At 43.4% G+C, this 15,555-nt stretch overlaps 1 protein-coding gene across 1 annotated transcript; it reads right to left on the minus strand.

Annotated features, from left to right (window-relative positions):
* Nucleotides 1-862: 862 nt before the first annotated feature.
* Nucleotides 863-11,932, minus strand: erlin1 (ER lipid raft associated 1). Its single transcript, XM_035400434.1, has 12 exons — nt 11,769-11,932; nt 10,453-10,566; nt 8,833-8,914; nt 8,591-8,637; nt 7,892-7,953; nt 7,670-7,795; nt 7,471-7,544; nt 7,189-7,247; nt 6,036-6,127; nt 5,481-5,570; nt 5,318-5,397; nt 863-4,702 (listed from the first exon to the last, which is right to left on the minus strand). The coding sequence occupies exons 2-12, from the start codon at nt 10,563-10,565 to the stop codon at nt 4,466-4,468; spliced, it is 1,062 nt and encodes a 353-aa protein (XP_035256325.1). The 5' UTR covers nt 10,566; nt 11,769-11,932; the 3' UTR covers nt 863-4,465.
* Nucleotides 11,933-15,555: the final 3,623 nt, after the last annotated feature.

The raw sequence follows: 15,555 nt of genomic DNA on the forward strand, positions 1-15,555 counted from the left end.
ACCAGGATTTGAAATCAGTTGCTCAAACAACAAACCCTGTCCATAGACACTACAGACGCAGCACAAATTGATCAGCAATCTTTACTGATTTAGAAACCACAAGTCTATTTAGGTTTTACTGGACCGAGATTGTTCTTAAGAGTAAGTATGCCAAACAAAAATTCTTAAAAGCATTTACAATTTTCGTCAAAATCTCTCAACCCAGCCGCAAAGAAATTCAAAAGATAATTACACATAGACAGTAGTCAAAATCTCTCAAATCAGCCAGATTCAAAAGATAATTACACAGGGGCACACACAGTTACACTCAACAAAAAATGGTTTTCTCATAATTTTCCATCCTGTGGTTTCCCTGCAAAGAACAAGCAGCAACTTCTTAAATATTCTGTTCAAGGAGACCGGCAGATGACTAGATGTTTAGTCAGAGCATAAACTAAGCCTCTCAAATTGTCATCATGGGCCATTATCATCATAACCTCTCATTATTCAGGATGACATGCAGAGCCTGCACGTGATATTTTATGCATTACTTGAGTTTTTATTTACTGAACCAAGCCAGGGTAAGTGCTGTGTCCCAGTGTGCAATGGCCTATGGGAAATGAAAGTGCAATTCCTTGGCCACTAACACTGTAGCTCCAATGTGCATTGTAAATATACACAGTGACCCACTGAAGGGGAAACAGTCCAGTCTGTAAACATGTGGGCCTCCCACGTTAATGTTCGGGTGTAACGTTTCATTTTCTTGTATCCAGTCCAGCATTGTGCAAGACAATCGTTTTCAATTCTGCACAACTATGCAGCAAACAAGTTTAAGAGCCTTTAAACATGCACACACACACACAAAAATAACCACACAGTTTAATTTGCTATCAAAATATTTTTTATTTTTAAGTGAACATTGTCAAAACTTTATGCAAAGTTCATTAAAAAACATTTCAATGTGAGGAGATATCTTTAAAAAAAAAAAAAAAAAAAAGAATTATTTGCTAAATTGTATCAGTTGATGAAAATTATATTTCACTCTTTGCATCACATTCCTCTTCAGGAACAAGCAAAAAAATAAAAAAAAAACAATTACCACTGTTAAACAAGCAGACTTCAGATATTATTTCAGGTATGATTGACTGCACTAAACATTCAAGCAAAAAATGGGTTATAAATTCCCACAGATCCACAAATTTCTGCAGTGGTTTCAAAAATGGTGCGACAACATCAGCTTTTTTTGGCCTAGAGTTAATCAGTTAAACTCCCAGGCCTGCTCTCTAAAATATTATAATTCAGGTGGTCTGTCAAAGCAGAAGCCGAAATGAATGTTCGGAGGAAAATCAGTAAGCATTTCAGTGGAACCGCCGCTGGGGCAAGCGTTTACTTTGACATGAATAGAAAACGTGTTCATATTTTTTGCTGCATAGCTTGTAAACAATCACTTTCCCAGGCTGGGAGTAATGTCCTCACAAAACAAATGGAGGGGCCCTTTAAACCACATCCCCTTCAAGCACAGGGTCAATACAAAAGACAGCCTACAGGGGGCGCACAATAGCATCAGAGTCGGATCAGTATCGGCCGACAAGCGTTCAAATGAGCCTATTGGCTACAGCCCACAGCCTGGGACTACGGCTGGTCTGACAGGCCCACATACACACACTGAGGGGGGGGGAAGGGGGGACGTATCGGACGCATTGCTGATGCAGCATCGTTGAAGTGGAACTGTCACGCTCATCAAGTGGCCTAAATCACAGTCATCTGAGCCTTCACAGGCACCGCAACGCAGACTCAGTGGCTCTCAAAACGCACGCGCTCTGTTCAATAAAGAAAGCTGGATTTTTTTTCCACCCGCCCCACACAAATAGAATTTGTTACACGTTCCCTTCGTAAGTCCAGGTTTGCGCTGAACAACTTCCTCCATGAACGTGCCAACTCGGCTGCAGTTTTCGTGCGTGTTACAATGCAAAACATCAGCCAGTAAGGCTAGCAAAATATCAGTTATTGACACAAGCCCCACAATAGCCATATTTATGCAGCCTTATATTTTTTAAAGATTACGCAGCTAATTAAAATGTTTTCATAATCTTTAACTATAATTCACATCATAAAATTCTGGATTCTTCATTAGCTTCAAAGGACAACTGCCCTTTCTTGTATAGGGATTTACCTAGAGTAAGATTACTCTCTTGAATTAAGCCAAAAAGGATTTAAACATATGTCCAGCAAGACCTCAACATAATCAAAGCACACAGAATTAGAACCTCACAGTTAGAGATCACATTAATGACATTACACATGCGCACACTTTCTGCATTTGATCAGTGTGTTCAAATAATATTTCACCCCTTTCAAACAGACAGTTTTCCCACCACCTGCAATCTGAACTTCACCAATTAACCCATTAGGGAAACAGAAATTTAATCAAAGAAACTAAACTAAATCAGCTACAGGTTAGTTATTTGTAAAGTCCAGTCAAATTGCAAATATACATTTATCTTTCTTGTGAGACAGAGTGCCAAACAAGTTAATTATATTAATGCTCCAGTACATTTTATTATTTTATTATTAAATGGCTGTCTCTCTAAATAGCACATTGACAAACCCTTTGAAAGTAAATTATGGCCGGTAGTGTACAAAGGGAGTGAAAGTGCTCCCCCTGGTGGCGGAAACATATGGCTTTTTTCAGTTGGACCCATAGTGAAAGCAGGGAAAAAAGAACAAAATTAACAGAACACATTAAAACGGGAGGGATTCTGTTCCTTTTCCACTGTTAAATGAGTCACAAGCCCTTGATGATTAGTTTGTCACTTTCAGTGCGATTTAAATGGAAATGACAAACAAAACTCAAACAGAACTTCACTGATCTTCAAACAGTCGTCATAAACACCATGTAATCAGACAGATTATACACACTCCTTGGTACCAGAGACTGTGACAGTTCAGTAAACAGCAGTATGAGCCTGTATAAGCATGGCTCTTTAAGAACGCCTTCTCTCCAAAGTTTGTTTTCGATGGTAAATGGATCTGCCTACTAATACGGTCATAAAACACACCGATCATGTGGAGAAATGAACCCGAGGGAAGCATTTCACTGCTGCACGCACTCAAACAGCACAGGCGGGCGCGTTTCGGATGCAGGACGCGGACAGTAAGATGTCTAGACCACAGATATGTTTTTTTTTTTTTTTAGGAGCCAACAGTGGAGGGATCAATAAAACAACGACAAATCGATCGCGACTGCTTCGTAATTCGTTGCACGCAATTGAAAACATCTCCCCGGATTAACGCGCGATCCTCGTTGACTAGCGAGGCTCGTTTCTAGCGCCGTAGTGCACCCGTATGCACAGACCTCAGGTGTACAAGGGGGGAGAAGCCTTTTAAAATCCACTCTGCGCTTTCACAGAACACACAATCTGGAGCGCCATTCCCAAAAAAAAAAAAAAAAAAAAAAGACCCTACCTCCACCTGTTTATAATTTCTGTGGCTGGCTAAGAGCCTGTGAGCACCTGGTTACTCCAGACCGGTTCAGCCTTAGACCAAAGACACGGAATTCATATCCACAGCAGGGTTTATGCCCATAAAACTCAGCCGTAAAAAAAACACCTGAGCAGTAACAGCACAGGTCAGAGACTTTGTTCCTCCAACAACTTTCTATCCTGTGGGATCTTAATGCTAATGATCGCTGGTACGTTATTAATGAGCTGAACCAACTTTCAAAAAAAAAAAAAAAATGTAAATCGCTGAATTTTAACCATGGCAACGTGTGAACTACTGCACTCCCTACGCAACACGAACTGCTCACATGTCAACGCACCACCTATTCCCTCAAGCAAAAGAAAAGGCATTAAAATAATACCTTGAAGAAGAAAAAAAAAAAAATCATAGTGCCATTTTCCAGACGCATAAAGCACCCTCCATGATAATTAGTGTGAATCCTGGCCATTCCAGTAGCAAAAATGAGGAACGCAATTAATTAGGAACCTTTTTATCAAAATCAAGCCTCTGCACTGATACAACAGTATTACACCAACAGGAACATTCAAAACAAAAGGAAGCTAGGAAACAAGCATTCTCTTCTGCATAAAAATAGATCACTTTGATAAACATTCAGAGGACAGAGTGCGGCTTCACTCCACCTAACAGTGGTGAAACTTTATCGACACCCCGCCTCATTTGGGCAGCGGTGTTTGAGGCGATTGCTGCCATTTTATCTCCAAATCGGTCTGTCCTGCTGCTTAAAGACTGAATCCAGCCGCTTCCCTCTATCTATCCCTTTGAAAAACCAGATGCATCATTCACCCCCAACACACCAGCAGCCTGGGATTACCTCTGCTGCCATCAATCCAACCCCAGGAAAGAAAAAAAAAAAAAGTACAAAAGCATGCCACACAAACTCTTCAGGTCTGAGAGGCCAGGGGCCCCCAGCTCTGGGTGGGGCCCCTTAGAGAGGCCAGGGGCCCCCAGCGCTGGATGGGGCCCCTCAGTCCTCAGGGCTTGTTTTGGGGTCTCTTGTTGCCGAGCGCCCTCCTTTCCTGTGCTTCTCCGCCTTGCCCATGGCATCAGACTGCTCGGGGGAGTCCGTCGCGTCTGGCCTCGTGCCAGAGGGGGCGCTGTTGTCCACGAACATGCTGGGTATGTCCTGGCCGAAGTAGATCTTGCTGTTGGCCGCGATGGCCTGGTACTTCATTAGCTCCAGGTATTCGGGGGTCAGCTTAAGCTACGGGTAGGGAGGGGGGAGGGGGTGGTCATGAAAATCGTCAACCAAACAAGCAGCCGTGTGAAACGTGAAATGTCATGTTTTAATTCTGGTATGCAGAATGGAATCTAACTGAGAGGCTGTGTGCATGGCTCCTTTAAGAACATTGCTCTGTTCTGTCTGTGACACGCTGATTGTTGTGGTGCATTGTGGGAATTGTTGATGTGGCACGGGCTGACAGACTGAACTGGGTCAGTAACAGGCCTTATCTGAGCAAGACCAGTGCCAGTGTTAAAGCCTTTGTCCAACATTTAGGCAAGAAAGAAATATATAACCTGAGATTTATTTCCCTTAAACATGAAATGCACCTTCAACAGGGTAGAATGGATCTTGATTTTCCATTAACACTGAGTGTTGAATATGGTTTTACATCATTAATATGGTCTGTCATACATAATAAACATCGTGCACTTGTAATATTTGAGCACTGGTTTTAAAGGAACAAAAACCTTCCATTTAGCGTTTCAAACCACTCTGTGACCATATACGCTTTGCTTTAGTAAAGCTGAATAAAGATGATTTTAGGCAAAGGACCCCGACTGTGTTCCCTTTAAAAAAAAGAGAAAGACCGGTTACCGCGTTGGCCTCGGTGTACTTTGCCGCGGTGTAGAACTCTGCGTCGGCTCTGGCCCTCTCTCTGGCCAAGAACGCCCCGTCTGTAACCCAACGCAGGGGACACGGTTACCGCCTAAACCCCGCCCACAGGAGAATCAACAGGCCAACAACGAGAAAGACAGACCCTCGATTTCAGAAATCCTCTTCTCCGTTTCCTTCTCCATCACCTTCTGCTGGAAATTAATTTCCGCCACCTGGGCCGACTTCTGGGCCTCTGAAATGAGATAAAATGCACACGGAAGATGAAAGCCTTCGAACCGATAAGGGAAGACAATCTAGCCCCTATGACGCACTGTTCCTAACTGAGTAATAAAGTTACGTGACACTCTTCCAGGGGAAGAAAAAAAAAAAAGACCACTTCCTGTGGGGTGTTGATACGGCAGCCAATCAGCAGCCAGGCCATGCAGCTTCCATGTGATTGTGTGACGTCGTTTACAGTACAACAAAGATGAATAGAAAGCCAATACACCACACAGCTGTGATAACTGCTATTGCTCTCAAAAAAAAAAGAAAAAAAAGCGAGGAATCGAACCCTTGGCCACATCGCGGGATTCATATATGGGCATAACCACGCTCACGTCTCCCCATCAACCAGTACTACTGATGAATAATTACCCACAGTGCTAAGCGTGAGTGAGTTCGTGCTTATTGCTGGTAAGGTTACGCTTTTCCGCCTCACCGATAATGGCCTTCTTCCTCTCCGTTTCCGCCTCTTTCTCCACCACTTTCTGAGTCTGAACTGTGATGAGCAGACGGGTCTTCTCTGCCTCCCTGCAGGGAACGTAATTAAACGTAAAAACATGATTTCTAAAACATAGAAAGCTAGCTTTGTCTATATTTTTTTCCCCAGAATAGCTAAATAAAAGGATTATCAAACAATGCCTGCGGCCTATCAGTCTACTAAAGCCTGATAATTATTGGAAAGAGGACAGAAAGCTGTTGCGTGGTTTCCCGCAGCAGTGTTCAGTGCAGAGTCTGAGAAAATGTTCTGTGACACCTTTAAAGTAGACAGTATACTTCGTAAGAAGTAGAACTTTTTGAGCAAAACGAAGCAACGAGAACAAAAAGACGCGGTGTTGTGTGTTCGTACGGTGCAGTGTGCGACGGCCTCCAGGGAGAACTTTTGGAAAACTTCTTTCTTGTTCTCCGACCTCCCCCTCTCAGCTATTGGTCCAAATATCACATGGTTGGTTATGTCACGGTTGAGACTTCACATGCTAATGTACGGAGAGTCAACGCCAATCTCTCTTCTGTAGAGATGGGAATTCTGTTCCCGCATGTTTGATGAATGGTGCTACTCGTTTCAGCAAGTCATCAAAACGCCTAGCACACATTCGGAAATAAGAGAAAGTGGACCCCCTCGTCTAAACTCCGCATTTGCCGAATGTACATACAAAATTCCATTCTCTGTCCTACTCTGATTTTTCTCTTTTTCTGCATAGCTTGATAAACTAAAGCCACTTTAAACACTTTAAACTTTTTGTTTTGTGTTATGATCTCGCGTAGCCCTTCTCTTTATACATCCATGGCGTAGCCGCGAGACGGAGGTCTGGGCGAGATTCCAGCCCCGGTTAATAGCTGCCTCGTAATTATTCACGCCCCAGCGGCGTAGAGCGACTTTAAACGGTGCGGTGTTCTCACTGAGTATACCGACAACAGTGTTCGTGGACATGTTCGCCGGTGGTTCTCAATCTTTCTTTCTTCTTACTGAGTATATTGCCAGCTTAAGGGAGTCTGCTGCTGTAAAATGAACTTTAGGCACCAACCCCACCCCCCCAAATATATTTTCAAAGTAACCCCCACCCTCCAACCTTAACTGCCACTACACTCACATCAGCTCAAAGTTCCTTCTGATCGACTCTGGGATTTTCGGCTTGGTGACACGAACCGCCTAAAACAGAAAAAAAGGAGCACGAAAGAGAAGAAAAGCATCATTTCACTGAGAGATTGCTTCACGGATTTTACAACTCGAGTATAGTATAACACGGCCTCTTATTGTACATGAGCAAACCCAGGTCAAGACAGGTACATCATCTTCAAAGAGGATGGAATTCCGTATGTGGTTTACACTACCCACAAATGCAGTTTGTGTTAAAAGCTGCCAGTGGTCTCACCTGGATGGTGAGCCCAGGTGCCATGACGTTCAGGTCCTTCTGGAGGGCGATTTTCAGGTTCTCATCTATGATGTCTAAGAGCAAGAACAATAAACAATAAATGCACTCACATCCATTCACAGAAGCACACCGAGTACAGCCTACTGTGGTCTTTAAAAAAAAAAAGCCCATCAATAACAATACTTCATTAACGCATTACCGAATAATTCGATGTAGACCTCTTGGAGAGTGTGGACGCTGCAGAACTGGTTGAGTTCGTGGTGGATCTTGTTGAATATCAGCGTCTTGTCGTAATCCGCGGTGTAGTTCTTCACGATCTCCAACACTGAGCAAGCGGGCAGAGTAACAGGCAGGTTAGGTGGGTGGGGGATCGGGACTGACAGGTCCGGTCAAAGGCCAGAGGAGCACCACAGATCCCTACCTGCAGAGGGCACCAGCATGTTCACCACCTCGATTCGGTCAAAGTAGATCATGACGCCACCACTGTAGAATACGAGGAAGTAACGCAAAGCACAAGCGTGAGGGTTATGAAATCCTGTTAGAATTAATGTCATACCGTTAGAATACCCAAATGGGTATCAGTACATCAGTACCCAACTGGCTTTAACTCCTGTGCTACCATTTAATCTTCCAGGACAACATGTATTCATTACATTACATTACATTACAGGCATTTAGCAGACGCTCTTATCCAGAGCGACTTACACAACTTTTTACATAGCATTTTACATTGTATCCATTTATACAGCTGGATATATACTGAAGCAATTTTGGTTAAGTACCTTGCTCAAGGGTACAACGGCAGTGCCCTACCCGGGAATCGAACCTACGACCTTTCGGTTACAAGCCCAGTTCCTTACCCACTGTGCTACACTCCGTCCAGCCTCATTTTCACAGACCCTTCCGGAAACATCCGCAGTCAAATGTCACGCGTACATTTTTTTTGTTCCCCACATTGTGGAGTTTAGCTCTCAGAAGAAAGACGTCATTGTTGCGGTGAGTTAGAACTGTGCCGCAGCTCAACTGCATGAGAAACAGGCCTTCTTTTGTGTGGTGCGTTTTCCTGGTCCACCTACACAGTTTATTTATGCCATGAAGAAAGAATCAGCGGGTACAGTACCTTGTTCCACAAGGCACGTTCTTTATTTCGTCCGTTTGAAGGGTTGTCTGCAAAACACACATTAATGAGTCAACATTTCAGCCTTAAGAAATCCTGAGAAATTTCTCGCTTGCCTAACACAAGCTGCCACCTGTTCAGGTGGATGGCATTCCTAACCTATGAAGCACAGCACACTGACCTATATGTGGTTATGAATCACACTGACCTGTACACATCTGTACGTGGTTATGAAGCACACTGACCTGTACGGATCTGTACGTGGTTATGAAGGGCAGCATGATGTGGTAGCCTGGTCCATTGGGAGCGGTCAGCAAAGCCCCGCCCCTGAGCAGAGAAAAAGGAAGAAGAGGATGGGTATGGTGGGCGGGGCCTAAGAAATTAGTTTCACCGCTCAACGCAAACAACAGGAAAAAAAAAAACCAAAGTACTCAAAGCACAAATACAACAAAATCATTGTATTACATATGAAAGCGGAATCAAACTAGAAATACCGCCTCGCGGTTGTATGCCTCCGCCAACCAGTAGCCAGTCTGGATATAAAATGTCATCACTTCATCAAGGCTTCATGCATGTGATAATTCACTCCTTCCCTGGTTCCTTTTCCTGGCTAGATTGACCATTTGGATATAAAATGTCATCACTTCATTATTTTATCCTATTATACATTTGTGTGAAACTTTGCCATAATTAGCGTATGAATTCTTGAGTTATGGTCAAAAACATGTTTTGTGAAGTCACAGTGACCTTGACCACCAAAATCTGATCAGTTCATGTAATGTAATGCAATTAAGAAACGACAACACTCAATGGTCACGTTAGATTTTGGCATTTTGCAGATACTCTTATCCAGAACATACGGATTGCACACAACCTATTTGTACAGCAGGATATTGAAAATATTTGGGTGCAGAACCTTGCTCAAGATACTGTGGCAATGCCAACTGGAACTAAACCCAGAGTCTTTGAGTTAGAAGCCCAGTTCCTCCACCATGATACTACTACACTACACACAGTTGGACAAACTGAACCATTACATAACACCAGGTTGGCAGATGCTCTTTTCTAACGCAACTTACACAATGACAGGCGTGAGTCCGCGCAAATAAGTAACCAAAAACAACACCAAAGAGTTCATCAGCATTCAGAGTGTGAGAGGAAGTTCAGATGCGTGCTATGCAAATTTGCCCTGAAGCCCAAGAAGATGAAAGATGCGTTTTGAAGAAAAACCATTTCCAAGAAAAGCCACCTTTTAAAAAAAAAAAAAAAAACCGTTCTAAAGAAGTGGTTGCCCAACCCGGTTCCTGCAGATCTACCGTCCTGCAGGGTTTCACTCCAACCCAAACAAAACACACCTCATCCAACAGCTAGTGAACTGCCACAGCTGATAATTAGTAGAATTCACATGTTCCAAATTAGGGGTGAAATGAAAGCCTACAGGACGGCAGATCTCCAGGTACAGGGCTGGGCAGCCCAGTCTTAAACAAACATTTTCCCCATAACTGATACGACAGCCATTACCTATAACAGAGCAGGCACGCCCACAGCAATCAGGAAGTAAACCACCCTGAGGCCAGAGGGCACCTTGGGAAGGCGTTTAAGAAAATTAAATTCAAGGAAAGTGTGTGGCTGGGTTACGCAACCTTCCCAGACATTTCCCCCCCCAAAAAAGTTCATTTCAAGAAACTGCAGGTCATTTTCATTTCTGAGTATGAGGTAAAACACTGATCATGTGAAAACACCGTGGAACCCTGACTTTTTTTTTCACAGGAGGAAAATAAATTTTAGACAACATCCCAGACAACACCAGCCACTGAATCTTGAAAACACATTTACCGAAAGCCCGTGGCAAACGCAAATCTCACCGGTAGTAAACAGCCAGGTGTCCTTCCTCAATCTTGTGTATGGACGAGTGTAGCAGGATGAACAACACCCCCGTGATGGCAGCAACTACAGCCCCGACATGCGCCATTACCATCCTGCAAGACATTCACAGCACTTCAGGTGGAACCGGACATAATGCTAAATCCATGTAGCCTTTGCTGATATTCACACCAGGAGAAGTCCTTCCAAGCTGTGGGCCATTTGCCTACAAAGTGCTTAATCTGTAGCTGGGTTTGACACTGGGTAACTCAACATTGGCCATGGTGACAACACAGGAAAAGAGGCAAAGAAAGGCAAGGTATCATTTAACATTGCACCCTCAGAAAGTATTTATGAATTGAATACACATAACGTTACAGGTGGTCAATTCCAGACACCTCATCCGTAACAAAATTATTAATATCGAAGTGCGAAGAGAAAGATCTTAAAGCCACAAAGCTGTACATCTCCTATGCTGCAAACCAAACTGAATGGGCTACCTCCTCAAATACTATTATTAAAAGGTACTCAAGAACGTTTGACACGTGATGTGCTCGAGAGATATTGCTCGGCAAAATAAGGATCCAAGGAGGAATGTTCAAGCAATCCCAGGAAGGCTAAAGGTTAAAGGTTACAACGTTACTAGCTCCTACGGAGACTAACGTTAGCTTACAAATCAACTACCGTTAGATACATTTTTACAGTTGTGCCACATGATCAAACAATTAGGGGTCAGAAATGTTTTTGGAGCAGGCAGTATGACACGTAAGAAGTGTCACGGATCATTCAGCGAGATAGAAAACGACCCAGCTCTGCCATATGTTAACCTAGGCTTATACCAAATCATATAGACTAAGTTACTGTAACGCAGGCTATCCGCATAAACATGCAAACTAAACCAAAACATGTGCGCATGTTATTACTGGCACTAGCTAGACTCAAGTCAATATTCAAACAATACAAACTACCTTCGCTGCCCAAGTTATTCATTAGCTAAGGAATGTGGCTGGTTGACAAAACAGTTGTTAGCAGTTGGCAAGAACTTCTGCTTTCCTCGCATGCGCCCGAATTCAACCGTCGATAGAAATCCGCAAAACACAAGTAGCTAAACAGGTCATCTTTATAGTAAGACGTCTTGTGAACTGTGATCAGTCGGAGTAAAAGGAAAACCAAACGGGAAGAGAGCCAGACTTGGGAGCAGCTAGCTCGTTAGGAAGTTTTTTGGCAACAGATAGCGTTAGCTAGCAATCCAGCTAAAGTTAGCCAAATTAACTAATATGCATTAGCGCAACAAATAGAGGCACTGAAGTTTACCAACCTTTCGATCAGACACCTCTTCTACAACTATTATCATTTAATTTCCGTCCGACTACCCATGTTCATTGAATAGCAATTACTAGCGGTATCATGTATTTCACTTGTGCACTGGCATAAGCTAAAACCACTCCGACAACACGACCAGTCTTCCCTTCCGGGTGAACTTGAGACACAGGCATTAAGCTTTGTGTTAAAGGCGCAGTACCGTGATTAAAGCAGAGAAAATAAAAGTCCATCTACGGTCTGATGGGAAATGTACTGTCGCCCCATCTCGACAATGTGTCAGTGTTGCCTTTGTTTTCTCGCACAGTTTGTTTTTTGGGTGAGAAAAAAACAGTCTGACAATGTATGGCGGTTTAAATTATGTTGGCCTATCATCCTATGAAAAGCATGGTCATTCTATCCCCACCCTGGGGGCTTGTTTCCTAGCTAGAAATACTGGTAATGCAAACTAATTACCCGGTTGCCTATATTTCAGCATGGGAGAAACGAGCAAGAGCGCGCTAGATTTTGGAGGGGAAAGCCCTACAAACGCGAATGTCAATGACTGAGTGACTGAGTGAGTGATGAAGTTACACCATTGGTCGGCCGAGTTACGAAGTTACACCATTGGTCGGCCAGGTGAAGTGTGTTAGGTCCAGCCATACACTAGGTTTTGACCTGGTCTTTTTCACATTTAAGTATTTAAGTAGAACAAGTAAATTCAGAATATCAGAATGGCATGCATCTACATTTCAGAAGGGGGCGCCAATACCAGCAAAAAATGTGAGCTCCCACAGCTTGGGTGGGTACAGACAAATCTCTATTATAAAAAACTGCTTTGTTTTTAATCAATATATTTCACGCATTTGACTGGCTCTTGAGTAAATTAAAATCCTGTTTGTAAAAAAAAAAAAAAAGGAAAAGGATTGATCGGTTGTGCAAAGCATTTATAATTCACCCAGTTATGCTGGATGCTGGAACCTTGTAGGCTGAGGGTGTGGCCTGAATCAGCACCAGAAGAAAGGCAAGAACTCCTTGTATTGCTATTGTCTGGATTTTAGGCAACAATCATGAAGTGGCCTTCCCCTTATGCTAGCGTGAGCTATGATAAGGGGGGGGGGGGGGGGGGGGGGGGGGGGGGGGGGGGGGGGGGGGGGGGGGTCTTGAGGCCCTCTATGAAGTGTTTAAGCAATATTTATAGTATATGCAATATAAATGACCATATCATAAGTTCACTCATGTTCATATTATATTGCCTGAGCAGTTTGCACATTGGTGACGAAGGTCCAGTCACTGGAACGGACTGTACAGCCCTGTCATGCCTATGACCTGCAGTATGGCAAACCACTTGAGACTTGAGAAATCACAGGTGACTAACCTGTGACGAGTGCTCAGCTGTACGTCATTTTAATGGAACCTTTCAAAGTGAAACCAAGAGCTCTGAGTTGTGGAGTTTTGCAGAGCATCATAGTTTTGAGATTTAGGAGCTTAAGAATTTTCAGCCTCCACATTACTGCTTTATTCTGCTACTGATTACATTTTAACATCTTTCAAAAAAAATAAATAAATAATAATTAACATGTATAACCTATAAGCAGCAATAGTTCATTACAAAAAGTGTCCCTATCAAAAGTATCCATTTCTTTTACTCCTGATTTGGAGTGGCCAATCAGATTACTTGGCCCCTCACACTACTGTTTTTTTCCTGACAGTTCTTGTGACAGCCACACTCTCTTCTGAACAGTATGCTGCTCACCACTGTTTATTTTCACTGCGCAGTCGCAGCCATTTCGCCGAGCTGCCATGCCGAGCTGCGCAGCCATTTTGTGGGTGTGCATATACGCGCAGCTAGCTGCTGCAGGCAGGATGTGGGTGCCTGACCCGCCAGAGCAGTCACTCTAGCACAACAACTAAAATGACCAACTTACACCCTCGCTCCCTGAACGAGGCGATTACCAAAAATGAATTTCGGCTGATCAGTCCTGCATTGATTAGCCCCTGCGTCAGTATTGGCACAGTCCCTTTTTTGTCCTGAACTGTTTGTTGGGACACCATTATGGCCGAAAAATCTTTTGCAACAAACCCCCCCCCCCCCCCCCCCCCCCCACAATGGGAAGGTAGACCTGAAATCCTCAGACCTGCCTGCCAACACTAAGACAAAATAAACTAAAACAAGCCCTAAAAAAATAGAACAAGCAAAAACGCAAATACAGGGACGCTACTATAAAAGCTGTTACAAGACACCAACCAAATTTTAAGAAGACGCCACCGCAAGGCGAGGGGTGAGGAATATATAGACTTTGAGGACACAGGTGGGGATAGTTCCCAATTAGCACTGCTGCTGGTACTTTCCAGTTAGCACAGGCGGTACGACGTCAGTACAGCACAGACAGGAATAGCAGACATGAAAAAGGCACCTGCAGCCCATGACACTGGGGGGAGGGTGGTATAACAGGCACTGCAGTGGCACCAAGCACTAGTACATGATTTATTAAGTAATTATTTGACAAAGAGGTCACGTCGGACCAAATTACTTTAAGTTGTATTTAAGCATTATAAATTCTCATGCCGTTCGATGATGCAACCGTGCAGAGTGCTCCAGTGGTGTAAACGTGTGGCAGGTCCACTGTGTCTCTCCCCACTGTGTGGCAATATCCTGGCCTTTCAAACGCTTCTCCGTAAGTTGCATATTTATATCTGCTTTATTGTGGCTGGGAGGAAGTGAATCAGCTGCGCATTCTGCCGATTGCTCATCATTTTGGATTCACAGATGACATCAAACAAGCTGTTGGCAATCCTGTCGTAGCTTTTTGCATTGAAAGCCTCATTGTTGAGCTTAACTGTGTCATTCATTGTTGAGCCTTGCCTTTATAGTTTAAAGCAGCCAGAAATTGAGAAAGAGGACAAAGTGGGAAAGACAGTGGGGAAAAAAAAATTCTCCCGTTGCACAGGATGAATCACGTTTCCATGGTAACAATAATACTGCTGCAACTGCAGTCTGTAATTGCGGGGATAACTCAATGCAATGCTAGGAGCCTGCTCGTTTCAGTACTTCTGGCAGCCCGAACACTGCAGGAAAATCCTCATCAGGCCATGGTGCTTGAACCCTCATTCCCCACATGTACACACAGGAATCTGGTAAAGACATGACCAAGCCAAAATCTGATGATGAAGTGCTGTTTTTTAAAGATGAAACCTAGCTAATGCACAGTCAACCACTTGGCCATATTACATTTACATTACATTACATTACAGGCATTTAGCAGACGCTCTTATCCAGAGCGACTTACACAACTTTTTACATAGCACTTTTACATTGTATCCATTTATACAGCTGGATATATACTGAAGCAATGCAGGTTAAGTACCTTGCTCAAGGGTACAACGGCAGTGTCCTTACCCGGGATTCGAACCTCCAACCTTTCGGTTACAAGCGCAGTTCCTTACCCACTGTGCCACACTCCATCCCCATATCTGCCTGTAGATCAATAGATTGGTTATAACTAAACATTAAGGAGTCTAACCGAGTGTAGTTTATCTATGTGGAGAAACACTGGGTTTGGATACATGACAGTGATGGCTCCACTTTGATAATAAAACAATAATTTCCTGCGCAGGTATCTATGAGTTCATTGTTTACTCCGAGTAAACTTTTTCAGATGTTTTAATACATGCTCTTAGTATACAATATGTCCTCACGTCCGGTACTAACATGCATAAATTATGTTTCTCAAGCACTTCCTGTGGCTTTCTCATAGTTTTCTCACTTCTTTCTCACTAAATACTGCGGAAGGCTGTTTCGCTTG

This window comes from Anguilla anguilla, chromosome 18, assembly GCF_013347855.1.
Source record: "Anguilla anguilla isolate fAngAng1 chromosome 18, fAngAng1.pri, whole genome shotgun sequence".
Taxonomy (NCBI): domain Eukaryota; kingdom Metazoa; phylum Chordata; class Actinopteri; order Anguilliformes; family Anguillidae; genus Anguilla; species Anguilla anguilla.

What these genes read in the sequence shown, in the direction of transcription:
- erlin1 (XM_035400434.1), bottom strand. Translation starts at nt 10,565, where the DNA reads ATGGTAATGGCGCATGTCGGGGCTGTAGTTGCTGCCATCACGGGGGTG. An exon ending in CATGCTGGTGCCCTCTGCAG is followed by an intron (nt 7,796 to 7,891) that starts GTAGGGATCTGT and finishes CCGCTTGCTCAG; the next exon opens with TGTTGGAGATCGTGAAGAAC. An exon ending in GAGGAAGAAGGCCATTATCG is followed by an intron (nt 5,571 to 6,035) that starts GTGAGGCGGAAA and finishes ATCTCATTTCAG; the next exon opens with AGGCCCAGAAGTCGGCCCAG.